Here is a 20082-nt window from a genome sequence, read left to right as displayed (position 1 = left end):
TTTATTAACAAATTTTATAAAATTTTTAATGAAAAAAAAAACTAATATAATTAAAATTTCTGTATTTTCTTTTATAATTATATTTTATATTTTGCATAAATAAAAGATTGCTACAAAAATGTATTTCATTTACCATATTATAAATTTATTCAAAGATATTTTTATAATTTATTCATTAGTCAAAAATTAAAATATTAAAATCGTTAAATTATTTATTTTATTAATATTGTTATATAATATCTATATATTATATAAAATTTATGGAAATATAATTAGATGAATTCAGAAAAATATTTAATTTTTATATAATGTTTGGTATATTAAAATTAATATTAATCAAATATTCAGCATTAAAAAATTAATTCAATGTAAATTTAATACATATAATTATTATGAGTGAAATATAAATAACATAATATAGAAAACATTAAAATTTTTTATTTGATATTATTTTGTTACCTTAAAATTATTAGACTTTCTCTTTATCAACATTAATATATACGAAAGGTAATATAAAATTAAAAGTACAAGTATTCGTAAAAATCATATACATATATGTAGTTTAAATCTTTCATACTTGAAAGAGAGAGAGAGAGTATTATTTTCATACGTCTTCCTTTTTTAAAAGATGGCTTGTTAGCGCGGTAACGCCTCTTTGTTAATTTTCCGATCATCGACTACTCATTGATGTTCGACTACACATCGAGATTTCAAATGTCATTTCTTACAACATTGGCGACATGTGGCAATTAACGTATTTATTTATTAAAAGAGATACGCAATACAATATATTTCAACTATTAAGTAATAAGACATTACAATTTGGTGGTTCTATAAAAAATGGTTGATCGCTAGATTTGATGTATGTATGTGTATTAATTCAAGAAAAAAATTGTGTGAAAAAAAATAAATAATTAATATAATATCGATTTATATACGCGCGTAAACATGCCGCGTACCAAAGCATCACCAAAAAAATGTATTAAAACAACTAATTCACATCCAGGTACAAATACATGGGTTTTTCTGATGAAAGGTGAATAAAAATTATTTTGTATTTAAAATCTCTCTATTATATATTTATTGTAACATTATGATAAAAATATCGGTATTTTTTAATATTATTTATATTACATATAATTGTATCTAAAATTCTTTATATTTTTCTATTTTATATGTATTATCTTCTGAATCACATTATATTTTTTTTAAGTATATTCATAGAATTATATTATTTTGATATATTTTATATATAGGTGATAATTTAAGTAATACAGATGGTGGTGTACCTGATGTTATTAAATTAAGGCATCCAGCTACAAATCAGCCTGCAATGTTTGTATTTAGTCCAGGCAATGTAACTGTACAAGAAGTTTTAACATTTGATGAAAATAAAAGATCATGGTTTATAGATGATAATGTAAAATCTGATGGAAAATTACATTTATCTACTCCTATTGATCCAATATTTTTAATATTACCTTATTTAAGAAAGGTATTTTTGAATTATTACTTTTTAATAATTTCTTTATAAATTTATAAATTAAAAAAATATACTTGTAGTCACAACAAGCACAACCATTAGAACAATGTCTTTGGGATGAAGATTTTCCAGAAATGACTCGTCTCACTCAATGTCAAAATTTAAAATTGATATTAATTGCTGATCGTAAAGGAGATGAATCATTACAAGCTTATAAATTTAATGAAGAAAAGACATTGATTTGGTTGCGTAAGAAAGTGGAAAGAGTAGTTGAAGTATTGAAACAGAAGGGTATTCATGTATCACAGGGTGCTATTAGTGCTACTTACGTTAAAAGTACTAAGCATGAAACTGTTTCAGAAATGGGTAAAACAAAATAAATTTATGCATTACAAATTTTAGTAACTTCAATTATTTTTTAAATAAATATTAGGTATAAAATAATATATATTTATATTAAAAAATATATATTTAAAAAATATATTTATCATATTTATTTTTTTATTTAGAATATTTAAAATATGCTCATGGTATTGTATCAGAGTATCTTGCAGAAGATTTATCAAAAAAATTAGCACAATATTTAAATATACCAGATGAAACAGAAAATAAAAAACGAAAATTAAATAGTCCTAAAGATAATGGTGATGAAAAAAGATCTAAGAAAGATACAAGTGAAAATGAATCAGTATTAAAACCAAAAACACCTGAATCAACCAAATTAGAAAAGGTAATAAATTTTTTATGCATATCAATGTATTTGTATTATATTGATCATAATGTATACTTTTTTATATAGCCTCAAAAAACAATTGGTAAAAAGGAATTAGCCAGACAAAAGGCTGCATCTGGATCCAAAAGCATTACTAGCTTTTTTAAGAAAAAATAAAGTTTAGGAAATTTAAAAAATTTAAAACACACATAAAGTTTTGAAATTTTAAATATTACATATATATATATATATATATATATATATACATTATATATATTACATATATATATATATATATATATGTGTGTACATGTGATTTTTAGCACTGTTGTTTTATAAAAGTAGGTTCAAAACTTTGTAAAATAGTTACATTGAAAAATATTTTAAATGATTGTTTAATCAATAGATAATTCTAATCAATAAGCAATTCCTTAAACATTTTTAATACATATGTTAATACAATTTTCCTACACTTAAAAATAAAATATTTAAGTACTTATCACGTATAATTTTAGATATAGGTAAAATATATTGCAAAAAAATATTCAAATATAATAATCAAATCAGAAAAAATATCAATTTTGTTTATAAATTGTTAATTTAAACATAACAATGCAGTATAAAATTTAAAGAATTAAAAAAAAATTCATTATAAAATATTTTAAACAGCTTATAAAAATCACAATTATTTAAGGACACAAAAATCTTAAATATAATGAAAATCTATTAAATCTATTAATTATTATTGATAAAAAATGTCAAGATTTTTATTTAAATTTTTAAATTAATATGTAAAATTGTGTATAATTAAAAAATCTAATTGTATAATCTTGTTCAATATCCATCAATTTGTATTATTAAATATTTCTACATCATGATTCACAAAACTAATCTAATAGTACAAGCACAAAAATATCTGACTTTAGCATCTCAAAGTTCAATATTTTTGTATATATTTTGTATATCTTCATATACAGTTAAATATGTCAACATTTAAAAGCGTTTGTATTTATTTGATATATTTTTACTGCTCAAAATAAATGTAATCAATCAATAATTTTTAATAAAAAAAATAAGATATTAAAAAATATATTGTATATGTATTTAAAATAATATAATATAGTAACAAATTTTTTTTTCATTCATAGTAAACATTTGAAATTCCATCATATTAAAAATAATTTTATATTTATATATATGTAACTATTTATATATTTATATATTTCGTAACTATTAAAAATAGATATAAATATTTTAAAAAAAGAAAAATATTAATAAAGTAAATTTAAAAGTAAATTTCATTTAATAATTCAGTCCTTATAATAGTCGAATCATAAATAGGAATCATAAATAGGATGCAACTAGGTAGAATCTTTGTTCGTATCTATCCACTATAAATCAGCAAAACAAACGAGTTTTTATTTTCACTAAATAAATAAGGATTCACTTAGTCTTCTGACAACTGTATTGTGTAGTTTTATTTTTTTTGTATGTTTCATTAAACTGTTATTCATAATTCCTAAAATGAAGAGTGAAAAAGTGCATATCCGTCATGTAATGTTTTGGGAATTTAAACAAAGTAATAAAGACGATAACTGAAAAAATATGCAGAGTAAAGGTTTACAGTGAAGGTTCAATAAACGATCGAGCAGTTGAAATTGATTTGCCGATTTACGATTTTAAAGGACGAAATGAGAGACGTCCTTCCGATCCTGACGACAAGATTTTAAAGAGAATATTGAAGCAAAATCTACGTCAATCAACAAGAGATATAGTAAAAAGGTTGAATACATCACAATCAACTGTTTACCGCTACCTGAAGAAATTAGGGAAAGTTAGTAAGAATAAAGAATAAAAATCTCATGTCAATCGCCACAAGTCTGTTGTCACAGATAAAAATCGAGTCTTTTTTAGGATTATATAGACGATGAAAAAACTATGACAATATCGTCTGTAAAAATAAGGATCAATCACCCCTATCAAATCCGAAAGCAAACATCAATGGAAAACAAATTTTATTGTGTGTATGGTGAGATTGTCGAGGTATAATTCATCACAAATTTGAAGTTAAATTTAACGATTACTACAGATATATACATTCAATAGTTGCAAAGAATGAAAGAAAAATTCTATAAAAAAGGTCCTGCACTCGTCAATCGTTCATCACAAATTTGAAGTTAAATTTAACGATTATTACAGATATATACATTCAATAGTTGCAAAGAATGAAAGAAAAATTCTATAAAAAAAGTCCTGTACTCGTCAATCGCAAAACATCATTCTTTTACACGACAATGCGCGACTACGTACAAGAGCAATTCAAAAAAAATTTTTGAACTTAGGTAGTCAGTATCCACTTTACTCTCTTGCCCCAACAGACTGTTATCGTTTCTGTTTTTTGCAAAACTTTTTGAATGGAAAAATCTTCAATTCTGAAGAGCAAGTCAGTCAAGCTATCGAAAATTTCTTGCAATCTAAACCAACCACATTTTACAAGAAAGGAATTGATAAGCTGCAAAAAAAATTGAAGATCATACATAATAGTGAATACATAATAAATATAACTTTGTTATTTAATAAAAGCAAAATAAATGTCTGATAAAAAAAACGGAAGTTATTTATGACTCGATTTAAATTAAAAGTTTTATATTAATATCAAGTTATAGTTTAATTTATTAATTTCTTAATTTTTATATTTTCAAATTTTATATTACATATAAATATATATATAGAGATTTGAAAATTATTTACAAATAAGTAAAAATGTTAAATATTCATCTACATATAAAAAATATATATTATTTAACTCTTTTATTATTATAACTATATTCATCCAATATCAAATATTTATATTACTGATAAGTAATTATGTATATATAATCATGTATTAAAATTTCAAGACTATTATTATTCTGTTCAATTATATTAACATATAATTACAATCAATTCAATTGTTAAATTTAATTTAAGGATTTTCAAATTTGATCAGTAAAATTATAATTTTTAAATTGAATTATTTTGATATATATTTATTTATAATTTATTATATATTAATTCGAAATAATTGAATTAATAAATTATAAGTTACTTTTGATAATTTAAACATATAATTCAATTCTCTGATAATATATTGATAATCAACTTTGTTATATAAAAAAAAAGTTAAAATATGTATTAAAAAAGATATATATTTTTATGAAAAATTTTAGATAAAAAATTTAATCAATATCTAATGAATCATAGGTTCTAGTTTAGGTTCTGTCATTTCTAAATCTCTGCATTTTGCATGTTGTAGTTCTCTTCTCACTTCAGATGTGATTGTATGATGAAATTGTTTTCTTAATAATCTTAGCAAAGCCTCTTTTTGCTCTGAACTAATATCACTTTTATAACGTTGTACAAAAGTTAATAATGCTTGATGCCATAAAACTGGCAATTCTCTAGGATCTCTTTCAAATCTAAAAATGAATATTATTAAATTAAATATGATAAAATAATTAAAATTGTATGATTAAAATTTAATTTTTACCTAAGAAAATGAAATACCACTGCATCAATAACTCTATATGGAAGAGCATATTTTTTATCTAAAAATATTCTGAGAAAGATACTATTAGCTCCAGTATAGTCCATTTCTGCAATTTTTAATATTGCTGCTGAAGAATGCAAAATTGGTATTGAATTTTTAGCAATTACAGATCCAATAATAACAGCTTCTCTTAATGTACATGTTCCAGATTCTAAAAGTGGAAGTAAAATTCCTTTCATAAAACCAGCAGGTTTAAATAATGCTTTTCGTAAAGCTTGATACAAATGAAAATTTAATCTTTTATATTCTGCTAAATCATCTCTAATTCGTGGTAATAGTATTAAATTATAAAATCTTTGGGCCATTTTTTCTTTAAGATTGGAGGCAAATATTCTAGTAGCCTGATACATTGCTGCAGCCGACCATCTTGGTGGGTCCGTAATATATAATATTTGTTCCCAATTTCTTAAACTAGGAACAATTTTGAATGCTTTAGGTAATTTTCCACTACGATATTTTGATAATACATCTCTAACACCTTCGTACATTGATTTAACTCTTGGATCTAAATCTTGCATTTGAAGAGAGCCAACATCTGAAAATTGAGTTTCAATTTCCGTTTTCTTTTCTGTTAATTTTTCTAATATAATATCAGCTAATGTTTTCATAGGTGTAGGATCCTTAGACATGAACATTTGGATAGCTCGCTCATCTTCTTCATTTATTTCAATATTTTCATAATATTGTGTAATATCTTGTTCGTCTTCACTTGATTGTTCTTCTATATCACTAAATTCAGTACTATTATTAAGTTTTATAATTGGTTTTTTTATAGATTTTGATGTCTGTCCAATTCCATTTTCCTCTTCAATTTCCATTTGTTGTTGTCTGGCTTGAGATAAAATTCGTTTTGTAAGAACAGGATCCACAAACTATGATGTGAAAATAAAATAATTAATTAAAAGTTAATATTTAAATTAATATTTATATTTATTATTACATAAAGTATTATTATACTTTAATATATATATATATATATATATGAATTTAATTTTAAAAATATTAAATTCTGTATTATAATAAATTAGAAAATAAATATAAAATTTTATTTTAAGAATAGTATACATAATAAAACAAACAATAAGTAAAATTTTTAAATATTTCGAAATTAAAATATAATAAACTTAACCTTATCATCATCTTCATTACGAATTTTAATTTTCTGTCTTTTTTTCGATTTTATATTTTTTTCTTCTTCGATTTGATCACCTAAGGATATTTTTGGTTGCTTAATTTCACTTTTTGACACTTTTATTTTCTTTGCTTTGCCCATTTTATATTAAGATATCTTATACAACTTAAAGAAAGTATGAAGTAGACATGTGCTTATATCATATTACGGTATATATCTAACTTAACCTAACTTTTCTCTTCTATAAATTTATATAAATCCACCTTGAAACATTTTTTTTTTCAATTTTTTTCCATAAGATTAATGATAAATTCAACAATAATTATGAATTTTCATTTTGATATATTTCATCAAATTATTAAAAATTATTAAAAATTACTATTTTCAAATCCTATCTTTTCCCGCGAAAAAATTCATGAAATATTTTTGACAACATAATTTGACAATTCCCATGATAAATCATGATAAATAAGGATCACAGACTCAATGTTATATACGGAAATACATCACAATAACTTTCTGTTTACATCAACTTTTCACTTTTTATTATATGATTAAATATAATTATAAGATTTTAAATTCATATTTTATGTAATATTTTAACATTATAAACATTAATATTTTAACATTATAACATTATAAACATTTAACATTAAAAATCAGCAACATAATTATTATTTCTACATTGTGTACATACATATATATATATTCATTTTTTACTAAGTAATTTTTCATAATCAAGTATAAAAATTTCTGACTTCAAAAAAAATCAAAATACTAGGAAGTATAATTTTAGTAAGTTACAATTATAAATATAATTTAAGTTCTCTTAAATAAAACAATTGTTTAATAATTTATAAAGAAATTCATAAAAATTAACGAAATATTTTATAAACGATGAAGAATTGAAGATTGAAAATTTCGTTTTATTAAAATTTGTTTAATTATTCAATTAAAAACAAGAAAAATGCAAATATATTTTTTTCTTTCGGAAAATTAAGTATAAAAATATATTTAAAAATTTAAAAGGGAATGATGAATTGAAAATAAAACAAAATAATATAGATATCAACAAGTTTATTCTCCACATTATCTTTTTATTCATACAAAAAATTGACAATATAATAGTTGCAGCCATCAGCAAATTTGTTTTACAAACATATAAAGTAATACAAATTTCCCAAGTCACACCACGAGGAGGTTGCTGCAAATGGTGACTCGCCCTATCTCCACGGGCCCATCCACCCTTCCTTTGCAAATTTTAAACTGCGGTAGACATCATCGCAGTATGTCAACCGTTCATTCCAATTGGAACAGACGGTATACAAAAAAATGGACCTACCCGAAAAAGAGGTAGACGTGCTAATCATCGCCTATCCTCTTTTGAAGCTAAACACCCTTCACCAATTCCTAGCTAAACTTATAAACTAAGCTAAGCCCTAGCTAAATTAGATTTCTGATAGGCAGGATTTATAAACTGTGGAATCGTTTGATTTGTATGTTATTTGATGGCATACTTCTTAATAAAAGAAGGGCCTGTGAGAAACGGAACGGTATTAACTAAAAGAAAACAATACAATCTTATGGTTCTAAAACGTGCTCATTTGGTAACATTGCAAGTCTCGTCCAATACGTCGTCACGAGGATAAATGGAATTCCTCTACTCCCGTCAACACGATCATAGAGGAAGGTATAACGAAATAGAATATAAACATTTACGTTATTATTCCATTTACGCATTGCGAATATTGCAGAGGAAATAAAGCTTTGAAACTGCGTTTGCTTGCGATGCAGAGAAACTATGTTTCTTTTGCTTCCGTTCACATCTACAATCACAAAAGAATCCTGATGGGTTACAAATTTTATGCGTGTGATCTCCTTTAACCAAAAAAAAAGGTACTTAAGGAAACGACAGAATCACGGAATCTATCAAATCACCGCATAAAATGGGTCTTGTAAGAGACATGCATGTAACGGGCATCCTCTAATTAAAAAAAATTAGATTATTCCCAAACACAGCATAAATTATATCTTCTTGATTGTAAATCTTTAGAAAAAGATACAAATATCCTGTTCGAATCGACTATGTCAAAAGAACACGAAATTGGTAGCTATTTCCATTTGACCTTACTTTCAATAAGTATATAATTTTCATCTTACAGACAGAGACAGAAGGAAAGAAAAAAGGGAAAGGGGACTTACGATTGTCCAAGATTACAAAGAAACCAAATTGCACCACGCGGAAGACGCGGAAGATCTGAAAAACACTAACATAGGAAACGAAACGATTACACGACAGTCTAGCTTGAACATGATATTACGAATTAAAATAAAATTTTGAAAAATGGAAAGAATAATGAAAACATGGATTACAAGATCGAAATTTAGAATAAAATTGAAAGTTCAATAAGAATAAAATTGAAAGTTCAATAAGAATGGAACGACGAGAGAAGTTCACTTCGCGAACGTTCAAGCTAAACTGAAATGACGCAGCCAAATAGTCTACTACGTACGTCGATTGTGCTGCCACCGGAAATCGTTTTTTCTACTGTTAATATAATTTACATTTAATATTTATCTTAATAATTATTGAATTAAAATAAAATTATAAAAATAAAATATTAAGACGTTTTTATTTTATTTACAATATAAATATGTTTATAATTTTATCGAATTAAAAGGACAAAAGAATAATTTTACCGCCAAAGGAAATTGTTCTTTTCATTTCTTGACAAAAGCGACATCTATAACTACTGCGTTGTTAAGTAAGTATCGTTATCCCTACCACTTTCTTGGAAATTTCTTTCTAAATGTGCGTACATGTTCTATCGTAAAATTTCAAACCATTTTCTATGTATTTAACATAAACAGACTTAATGTCCTTTAGGGTTTTTTCATTGTTTTGTTTCTATTTTATGTTAACAAAATTCTAGGTAGAGACTGTTTCTTATTGGTGTGTTATTGCTATTTTATAAAAAAAAATTAAAAGTATAAACAATTGATATTATTATTTTTATAAGTATTGATCGTTAAACTTTTTTCAATTTTTCGATGTTTTTTTTTGTAATTGTTAAAAGAATACTTAAACTATTATTATGCATATATTGTTAATATTTCAAAATTATATAAAATTATATATTCAAAATTATCACAAACACAATTTTATTCTAAATTATCACAAAAATAATCAATATAATATTGTTAGTATTATTGGATATTTATAAGAATATAGAAAATTTTGAAATGTTAATATATATTTATATCATTCATCTAATCATTCCATTATATCATTGCTATCCAATATAAAAGAATAAAATTATTTTGTATCAAAAATAAATATATATTTTAATACAAATTTATATTTTAATATTAATTTATTTAGAATCACATTTCAATTATATTTATATATTTACATTATATTATATACATATATAAATATATATGATTTATTACTTTTATGAATCAAAATCAAAAATATTTATGAATATCTTTTTAAAATTTTAATAAAATTTCAATGCAATTCTAAAAAAACTTATTTTATTATAAAATTAGAAATACACAACGAAAAAAAAAATTTGACTATAATTTTAAAATAAATATAAATTGCAAATATGATTTTTAATGTTATAATCATGTTAAAAACTGAATTTAAATAAGCGAATAAGAAGTCCAGTCGAAATTCCGTCTTAGCATACATAAAAAGAGATAAAATGAAATAATATCCTAAAGGACATTAAGTCTGTTTATGTTAAATACATAGAAAATGGTTTGAAATTTTACGATAGAACATGTACGCACATTTAGAAAGAAATTTCCAAGAAAGTGGTAGGGATAACGATACTTACTTAACAACGCAGTAGTTATAGATGTCGCTTTTGTCAAGAAATGAAAAGAACAATTTCCTTTGGCGGTAAAATTATTCTTTTGTCCTTTTAATTCGATAAAATTATAAACATATTTATATTGTAAATAAAATAAAAACGTCTTAATATTTTATTTTTATAATTTTATTTTAATTCAATAATTATTAAGATAAATATTAAATGTAAATTATATTAACAGTAGAAAAAACGATTTCCGGTGGCAGCACAATCGACGTACGTAGTAGACTATTTGGCTGCGTCATTTCAGTTTAGCTTGAACGTTCGCGAAGTGAACTTCTCTCGTCGTTCCATTCTTATTGAACTTTCAATTTTATTCTAAATTTCGATCTTGTAATCCATGTTTTCATTATTCTTTCCATTTTTCAAAATTTTATTTTAATTCGTAATATCATGTTCAAGCTAGACTGTCGTGTAATCGTTTCGTTTCATATGTTAGTGTTTTTCAGATCTTCCGCGTCTTCCGCGTGGTGCAATTTGGTTTCTTTGTAATCTCGGACAATCGTAAGTCCCCTTTCCCTTTTTTCTTTCCTTCTGTCTCTGTCTGTAAGATGAAAATTATATACTTATTGAAAGTAAGGTCAAATGGAAATAGCTACCAATTTCGTGTTCTTTTGACATAGTCGATTCGAACAGGATATTTGTATCTTTTTCTAAAGATTTACAATCAAGAAGATATAATTTATGCTGTGTTTGGGAATAATCTAATTTTTTTTTAATTAGAGGATGCCCGTTACATGCATATCTCTTACAAGACCCATTTTATGCGGTGATTTGATAGAGTCGGTGATTCTGTCGTTTCCTTAAGTACCTTTTTTTTTTGGTTAAAGGAGATCACACGCATAAAATTTGTAACCCATCAGGATTCTTTTGCGACTGTAGATGTGAACGGAAGCAAAAGAAACATGGTTTCTCTGCATCGCAAAGAAACGCAGTTTTGAAGCTTTGTTTTGTCTGCAATATTCGCAATACATAAATAGAATAGTAACGTAAATGTTTATATTCTGTTTCATTATACCTTCCTCTATGATCGTGATGACGGGAGTAGAGGAATTCCATTTATCCTCGTGACAACGCATTGGACGAGACGTGCAATGTTACCAAATGAGCATGTTTTAGGATCATAGGATTGTATTATTTTGTTTTAGTTAATACCGTTCCGTTTCTCACAGGCCCTTCTTTTATTAAGAAGTATGCCATCAAATAACATATAAATCAAACGATTTCACAGTTTATAAATCCTGCCTATCAGAAATCTAATTTAGCTAGGGCTTAGCTTAGTTTATAAGTTTAGCTAGGGATTGGTGAAGGGTGTTTAGCTTCAAAAGAGGATAGGCGATGATTAGCACGTCTACCTCTTTTTCGGGTAGGTCCATTTTTTTGTATACCGTCTGTTCCAATTGGAATGAACGGTTGACATACTGCGATGATGTCTACCGCAGTTTAAAATTTGCAAAGGAAGGGTGGATGGGCCCGTGGAGATAGGGCGAGTCACCATTTGCAGCAACCTCCTCGTGGTGTGACTTGGGAAATTTGTATTACTTTATATGTTTGTAAAACAAATTTGCTAATGGCTGCAACTATTATATTGTTAATTTTTTGTATGAATAAAAAGATAATGTGGAGAATAAACTTGTTGATATCTATATTATTTTGTTTTATTTTCATATTCATCATTCCCTTTTAAATTTTTAAATATATTTTTGTACTTAATTTTCCGAAAGAAAAAAATATATTTGCATTTTTCTCGTTTTTAATTGAATAATTAAACAAATTTTATTTAATAAAACGAAATTTTCAATCTTCAATTCTTTATGGTTTATAAATTATTTCTTTAATAAATAAATACAATTATAATAAAGGAACCTAATTGTTTTATTTAAGCTATATTTTTTATTTTTTTCAAAAAAATAAATTTGTTGTATATGATTTATGAAAAATTATTTAGTGAAAAATGTAAAAATATATATGTATGTATGTGCATAATAGAAACCATAATTGTTGCTAATTATTATAATATCAAAATATTGAATAAAAAATACAAAATATGTATTTAAAATCTTTTATTTGCCTCATAAGAATTAGTAGAAAATATTTGTTATAATTGCAATAAATTGTAATGCTTTTATTTATATTATTTACGACTCATTTCTGTTAAATGTTTCATGAAATTGTTGAAAAAGGCACGAATCGGAAAGTAAATTGATAAAATATATCATGTTGTGAATTTTTACTGTATTTATTTTACTAGGATTTGTAGTATGTAAATATGTAAGTATCAATGTATAAACTTACGTTGAATAAATTTGAATAATATATTTTTAATCAAATAATTAAATACTATTATGATACAATAATAATGCCTAATTTATTCTATTATATCATCAATTTTATGTTCGTTATGTTAATGTTGAAATAAAAATAAATAAATTTTTATACATAAGGAATAATAAGTAATAATAGTTATTACTATTGTAAATATGTAAAAATATAGTATAAAGTTTAAAAATTATTAGAAATATTAAATATATAATTTTCAGTTGTTTATATTTATTATTTAATATAAATTATAAATTTCCAAAATGATATATAATTTGTTATGTATTATTTGCATTATATTTTTATCAAAATGTTCTATATTTTTGAATTATAGATAAGCGAATTGCCGATATTATAGCTTGCAATCTTTCCGGCACGATTTAGGCGGGAAGATTACTTCAAGAATTATTACATGTGATTAATATTATATATGAGAAAATAAGTCTATAAAATTTATATTTGAAAATATTGTGAAAATAAATTTGAAAAAATGCCACCAAAAATATCAAGAGATTATACAAAAGATAGGGGTAAGTATATTATATTTAATCATAATGACATTATATATAACCACTAAGATTTAAATTGTAATTTCAATATATTTAATATAATTAATTATTTAATTTTATTTATTTTATTAGAAAAGTTAAAAACTTTTTTGACGGAATTTGTAATAATGGATGATATAACTGATGAAAAAACATTTAAATACAGAAAACAACTCACTAATATTGCTCATCGTGAACAAGTAGATTTAACAATAGAATTAGATGATGTACATGAATTTGATGATGAATTAGCAATGTGTATTGTAAATAATACTAGAAGATATGTCAATTTACTTTTGGAGGTAAGTTATATTTATAATATATATAATATATAAAAATATTAACATATTTATAATTAAATGTACTTCTTTTTCATATATTCCGATATCAATTCATCTGCATTTTAGCAAATATAATTGTACGTTTATGGTTATAAAGACAAAAAAATTAAGATAAAAATTATATAGCATTATTTTAAACAATATTTGCAAAAATCTGATATGTTTTTCATATTATTAGCATATTAATATAACTTTCGTTACTTCTTATTATATTTTATTTTATTAAATTAATGCTTGATAATTGTATTATTTTACCAATTCATTTATTTATATAAAAATTTTAAACATAAAATTTTCTTCCTAAATCAACAAGTACATTTATCAAAGATATTTAAATTTGTTAAATAATTTTTAATCCAAGAATCTAAATTTTAATTAAAATTTTGGATTCTTTCCAATAGACTAAATGTGTTAATTTTATCTTATATTTATCTTTAATACATATATATATATATATATATATATATATATATATATATATATATTTATATTTATTTTTTTATATATAAATGTAATAAAGTAAACTTTTATTTATTATATTGATTGAAATAATTGATATTTACTTTTATTTAGCTTATTCAAGAAATGCTACCTGATTTTAAAGAAAGACATATACCTCCAAAAGATGCTCTGGATGTATACATTGAACATAGATTATTAATGGAGAGTCGTAATAGACATCTTGGAGAGCAACGTGATCCAAGAAATAAATATGCTCCGGAACTTATGAGACGCTTGTATATGATTTTAATATTTTAATTTTTATTTTCTTATGCAAATATAAATTTATATATGTAATACAAATAAATTTTATGAATATTTCAGTGAAGTATATTTCAAAGATTTTGATACAACAAAAGCATATTCTGTGAGAGATATAAAAGCTGATAAAATAGGAAAATTAATTACGGTGCGGGGTATAGTAACAAGAAGTAGTGATGTAATGCCTTTGCTTGTTGTTGCTACATATACATGTGATCAGTGTGGTGCTGAAACATTCCAACCAGTAAGAAATGAATATTTTTATACAATGGATTGAAAATTTAATTGAATTAAAATTTTTCAGGTTCAATCTCTTAAATATATGCCATTACGAGAATGCCCCAGTGATGATTGTCGTATAAATAAATCTGGTGGTGTATTAGATATGCAAACAAGAGGATCAAAATTTGTGAAATTTCAAGAAATAAAAATACAAGAACATGTATGTATAAGAACATTTTATATATATATATATATATATATATACATATATATTAATGCTTTTTTATTTATATAATATATATTTATATCTTTTTTTATTTATAATAATATATAATAACTTTTTTATTTATAATAACATTATTTTAATAATTTTAAGAGTGATCAAGTTCCTGTAGGTCATATTCCAAGAGCATTGACAATATATTGCAGAGGTGAAACAACAAGAAAATGTTTACCTGGAGATCATGTACTTATTACGGGTATTTTCTTACCTATTATAAAATCTGGTTTTAATGCTCGAGTGGGTGCAGCTCTTTTGAATGAAACATATATAGATGCACATGTATGAAATTGATCATTTTAATAAATTAATATAATATATTATTAATATTTAATACATAAATAATTATATATATTTTGTAGAGGATTGTTCGTCTTATTAATTCGCAAAGCTCTGATGATAACGACACGATATTAAAAGATGAGGAATTATCTTTATTTATGGAGGATGATTTTTATGGTAAATTAGCTCGTTCTATTGCTCCAGAAATTTATGGACTTGAAGATGTTAAAAAAGCACTCTTGTTACTCTTAGTTGGTGGTACAGATAAACACAAAGATGATATTAAAATTAGAGGTTTGTTTTATATATTTGTGAATATTATTTATATTTATATATTTTTTTTTTTTATTTTATTATTTATTATATTTATTACTTGCAGGTAACATTAATATTTGTTTAATGGGTGATCCTGGAGTTGCCAAATCTCAATTACTTTCATTTATAACGAGATTGGCACCTCGTTCTCAATATACGACAGGCAGAGGATCTTCCGGAGTAGGTTTAACCGCTTCGGTTATGAAAGATCCTTTAACTGGTCAAATGATGCTCGAAGGAGGAGCTTTAGTATTATCCGATCAAGGTGTTTGTTGTATCGATGAATTTGATAAGATGGCAGATGCCGATCGAACTGCTATTCACGAAGTGATGGAGCAACAAACTATATCAATTGCTAAAGCAGGCATTACAACTCGTTTGAATGCAAGAGTTTCGATATTAGCTGCAGCAAATCCTGCTTATGGTAGATATAATCCTAAAAGAACAATTGAACAGAATATTCAGTTACCTGCTGCTTTATTATCACGATTTGATTTACTGTGGCTAATTCAGGATCGAGCAGATCGTAATAATGATTTAAAGTTAGTATTTATATAAATTTTACATAATTATAATTATAATAATTTTATTAATATATTTTTACAGAATGGCTCAACATATAACTTATGTTCATCAACATTGTATAGAACCACCGATGCAATCGCAAGCTTTGGATATGAATTTAATGAGGAGATATATTACTTTATGTAAAACAAAACAGCCCGTTATTCCAGAAGAGTTGACCGATTATATAGTTGGTAAGAATTTCATCAACTTTTCCTGATTTTATTTTTTTTTTCTTTTTATATATTATAATATTTTTTTTCTATATATAAAATTATATTTTCATACAATGATTATTTTCAGAGTCTTATGTAGAAATGAGAAGAGCAGCTCGCAATGGTGAAGACAAAACTTTTACATCTGCGCGTAATTTACTAGCATTATTACGTTTGTCGACTGCATTGGCACGTTTAAGATTATCAGATATCGTCGAAAAAGCGGATATCGTTGAAGCGAATAGATTAATAGAGATGTCTAAGCATTCTATCAATTATTCCGAAAGATTATTAACAAATGTCCAACAGAATCCAATAAATCGAATCTTTCATCTTATTAGAGAATTAGCGGCTGATAAGAAAACTGTTAAAGTATCGGATATATTAGAACGATGTACTAATAAAGGATTTAAACCTGATGAAATTAACGATTGTATTGAAGAATACGAGGCATTGAATGTGTGGCAAGTGAATCAGACACGAACACAAATTACTTTTATCTAAATATTTCGTTTCTTGTAAATTTAATGTATTGGATGCATTATTTTTTTATACTTTGATATGTAATTTTAAAAGTATTTTTTTATATTTTGACTTATTACTATAAATAAATTATATATTTTCTTTATTATAATACAATACATTGATATACGTAAATTTATTTAATTGTGTATTTTCGTATATTGATAATTTTGTTTCAAGTTATAATGGAATTAATGCCAAAAAAGATAATAGCTGGTGGCGACACGCAACGTCTTTGGAAAGCATCAAAAATATCATTTGGGTAGGTAAGTAAGCAAGTATGTATCTACTAGGTAGGCAACTAGTTCGGAGTGGTTTGAAAGTTAGGTGGGAGAAGGTATAGGGTAGCGACGAATCGGAACGAGCGTAGTGGGAGAGTGTCAGTCGGTCGAATTGTGAATACGCGGTGCCGCTCTCGGCACTTCAGTCGCATCGAGCTACTCGTGGAACGCGTGTCGTGTTGTGCATGCATGCATGCTTGCGTGCGGTTAAACGTGCGTGCATGTGTGTGCTTATTATTGTGGTGTACCCGGAGTGGTCGCGTGTGCATGTGTGCGGGTCATAACACGGTGTTGCGCGGTCTCGACAGTGCATGTCGTGATTACTATAGCCATCGTCTCGTCTGTCCGTCCATCGCGATCACGCCAAATGCACGTCTCGCGCTTCTCGAGATCTTGCAGTAACACCCGTGGTTGTTGCTGTGCCGTTTGACAGCGCGGCCGATTCGAAGAACGAAGAGGAAAGGGGAAGGAAGCCGCGTCTAGTCCCGCGGTTGATGACTCTTCGAACGATCGTACCGAATACGCGACGACGAAGGAGGAGAAAGAGGAATTGAATCGTCTCGTTGCTCGTGCTACGTCTCTTTTTCTCTGTTCTTCTTGCGCTTCAGAGCACGATTTACGGAACTTACCACCAATCTTTTTCGCACAGTTTCCGCTCCCGGTTTCTCTTTCTTTCGCTTTTGCTTTTCTTTACCGATTCATCTCGCCGATTTGGCCATTTTGCCAAAATGAAAATAATTCAGAGGTATCGTCGTGCGATTCTGGCACCTGTATCGATCGTGATATTATTATGCGGTTGTACCGATCTCGTGTCATCTCGATCGCCACGTTTTGCCGAACATCCAAAAAATGATACCGACTTCGTGTCCGTTGACTGTGAACGTGTCAAGCCGTTTTTCGAGAGCAAGAATATCACGATCTTGGTTGATAGGAAGCAAGCTACAGCAGAAGACATCGCAAAAAGTAAGTGATTAATTTGATTATTTTAATAATCATTTTTCGATAATTTGCTTATATCAATTATTGTTTGTAATTTATACTTTAATATCGAGTCGAAGCAAAAAAATCGAATTCAGAAAACTATTCTCATTTTGAACCAATCTTGTTGAACTTATAAGTCATATTTAATTTCTATTAGTCGAGAATTTCGCAAATGAGTGAAATTTGGCATAGTAGATACTCTGCAATTCGTTGGAGGAAATGATCTAAAAGACTTGATTATGGTCGGTTGACTCTAATTACGAAGTTTTATTTAGTAGTCCTCGAAAAGTCGTTACATTAAATGACACTTAATGTTATTACATCAAATAACACTTGAGTACTTCTTGTAAAAACCTGTTTCAATTGTCGTGAGAGCGATAAATCTTACATCATAGGTATCTTTTATGGTATGTTTCTTACCGACACAGCCTGATAAATGATGTCCGTTTATAGAGAAACTTTTCGCGCGCTTATTTGCAATTTCCTTTAAAAGTTATGTCGATATTTAGGTTATTCGAAAAACTTGATTCCATTCTTTTAAGCATAAATAAATTTTAAATATGTTTCAATGTTATAAAATTTATTACAACTTTCAATTCTTTTCTATATTTAAGAAATTATTTAATTGTTAATAGAAAATGATTAACTTTTTACACGTATAAAATCATTCAACGTCAGATGACTGTGATCATTAAATAATCATATTATATAAATTGTTTATGTTATTATTAGTTGACTGTATTACTTATAAGTTAATAAATAATTTTCGAGAAAAATAGAAAAAAAACAGAATTTCATTTGTTTCATGTTTTTTATTACAAGGATTATTTGAATAGATTTTTCTAATTTATTAAAAAAATGCTTTTTGTGACATTCTTAATATTAAATCCTTCCATGAATTTCAAGTTAGAAAATGTGTAGCTGCGATTTTCGGGTATAATTGACACAAAATTCGCAATCGCACGTAACGTAAACCAAACCGATACCGCAATATGTGGCCAGATGGTTAAAGATCTCGTTTATTCATCTAGATTCTCCCAAATATTCTCGAACAGTGTGGACATTAATCGTTAAATCGGCGTTAGATAAGGATGATTTATATTCGCATTGGTATACATAAATACTTAAATGATATTATCCGGAAAAACAATCGCGTGCCGATTCTCGATACGTTATGCTACGTTCTTCGTCCGGAGGGCTGAATGAACGAATTACTCCTCCTTTTCTCTCTCTTTCTTTCTCTCTCCGGACTATCGTATTCTAACCCACTTTACACGATTGTAACCACTCGTCGAATCGAGGCCGAAGGGTCGCTGATACAGCTTCCGGTTTTATGCACTTCCCTGCGTCAAGTGCCGTACATCACACCTAACGGAGAAAATGGAGAGATATAATCGGCTGTTCTACGCGCGGTCGATTCGAGTGCCATGACGCTAATGTTCTTAATTTAAACCGATAAGCGATTTATCGGTTTAAATTAAGAATATTAGCGTCATGGGATCGCTTCATCACTCTTTTTGGCGGTTAACTTGATTGCGACGGAAGGTTTTTGGAAACGGTACACTTTTCTTATCTATGCATTTATCTGTACATTCTGTAATTCTGGAACGTATGATTTTTTTTTTTTTGATAAATTTAAATTAAAACACGTTG

At 26.1% G+C, this 20082-nt stretch overlaps 4 protein-coding genes across 5 annotated transcripts in view; 3 read left to right on the top strand and 1 right to left on the bottom strand.

The window, feature by feature from the left end:
- The first annotated feature begins 578 nt into the window (after positions 1 to 578).
- On the top strand, positions 579 to 4803 carry LOC108003344 (ribonuclease H2 subunit B). Of its 2 annotated transcripts, XR_009829842.1 has the most exons (6): positions 579 to 1036; positions 1257 to 1495; positions 1564 to 1849; positions 1993 to 2213; positions 2283 to 4029; positions 4110 to 4803. XR_009829842.1 is itself a non-coding variant. In XM_017065538.3 (5 exons), the coding sequence occupies exons 1-5, from the start codon at positions 949 to 951 to the stop codon at positions 2370 to 2372; spliced, it is 924 nt and encodes a 307-aa protein (XP_016921027.1). In that variant the 5' UTR covers positions 579 to 948; the 3' UTR covers positions 2373 to 4803. The 2 variants fall into 2 exon arrangements, 1 of the variants encoding a protein (XP_016921027.1); XM_017065538.3 differs by having other exon boundaries at positions 2283 to 4803.
- Positions 4804 to 4837: 34 nt separating this feature from the next.
- On the bottom strand, positions 4838 to 7148 carry LOC108003287 (bystin). Its single transcript, XM_017065454.3, has 3 exons — positions 6914 to 7148; positions 5725 to 6656; positions 4838 to 5653 (listed from the first exon to the last, which is right to left on the bottom strand). The coding sequence occupies exons 1-3, from the start codon at positions 7055 to 7057 to the stop codon at positions 5425 to 5427; spliced, it is 1305 nt and encodes a 434-aa protein (XP_016920943.1). The 5' UTR covers positions 7058 to 7148; the 3' UTR covers positions 4838 to 5424.
- A 6207-nt stretch (positions 7149 to 13355) lies between these two features.
- Positions 13356 to 19216, top strand: LOC108003289 (DNA replication licensing factor Mcm7). Its single transcript, XM_017065456.3, has 10 exons — positions 13356 to 13646; positions 13758 to 13966; positions 14579 to 14742; positions 14831 to 15011; positions 15072 to 15209; positions 15366 to 15551; positions 15632 to 15845; positions 15931 to 16408; positions 16473 to 16624; positions 16734 to 19216. Exons 1-10 carry the CDS (start codon positions 13607 to 13609, stop codon positions 17147 to 17149), a joined length of 2178 nt encoding a protein of 725 aa, XP_016920945.1. The 5' UTR covers positions 13356 to 13606; the 3' UTR covers positions 17150 to 19216.
- Positions 18177 to 20082, top strand: part of LOC108003317 (division abnormally delayed protein) — an 84836-nt gene continuing 82930 nt past the window's right edge. The window contains exon 1 of the mRNA XM_017065483.3: positions 18177 to 18411. Within this exon, the coding sequence (XP_016920972.1) occupies positions 18177 to 18411 (235 nt within the window). The remainder of the gene's footprint in view (positions 18412 to 20082) is intronic.

The sequence above is a fragment of the Apis cerana genome, linkage group LG5, assembly GCF_029169275.1.
Source record: "Apis cerana isolate GH-2021 linkage group LG5, AcerK_1.0, whole genome shotgun sequence".
In the NCBI taxonomy this organism is placed as follows: Eukaryota; Metazoa; Arthropoda; class Insecta; order Hymenoptera; family Apidae; genus Apis; species Apis cerana.
The sequence above is the reverse complement of the archived record's forward strand: the minus strand, read 5'-3'. Positions and strand labels throughout refer to the sequence as shown.

Bases quoted from the DNA above. Each gene is read 5' to 3' on its own strand.
- LOC108003344 (XM_017065538.3), top strand. From the start codon at position 949: ATGCCGCGTACCAAAGCATCACCAAAAAAATGTATTAAAACAACTAAT. The intron at 1,037-1,256 runs GTGAATAAAAAT...TTTTATATATAG, and splicing joins ATGGGTTTTTCTGATGAAAG to GTGATAATTTAAGTAATACA. The intron at 2,214-2,282 runs GTAATAAATTTT...TTTTTTATATAG, and splicing joins AATCAACCAAATTAGAAAAG to CCTCAAAAAACAATTGGTAA.
- LOC108003287 (XM_017065454.3), bottom strand. From the start codon at position 7,057: ATGGGCAAAGCAAAGAAAATAAAAGTGTCAAAAAGTGAAATTAAGCAA. The intron at 6,657-6,913 runs GTTAAGTTTATT...TTCACATCATAG, and splicing joins GTAATGAAGATGATGATAAG to TTTGTGGATCCTGTTCTTAC. The intron at 5,654-5,724 runs GTAAAAATTAAA...ATTCATTTTTAG, and splicing joins GTGGTATTTCATTTTCTTAG to ATTTGAAAGAGATCCTAGAG.
- LOC108003289 (XM_017065456.3), top strand. From the start codon at position 13,607: ATGCCACCAAAAATATCAAGAGATTATACAAAAGATAGGG. The intron at 15,012-15,071 runs GTAAGAAATGAA...AAAATTTTTCAG, and splicing joins GTGCTGAAACATTCCAACCA to GTTCAATCTCTTAAATATAT. The intron at 16,625-16,733 runs GTAAGAATTTCA...GATTATTTTCAG, and splicing joins GTTGACCGATTATATAGTTG to AGTCTTATGTAGAAATGAGA.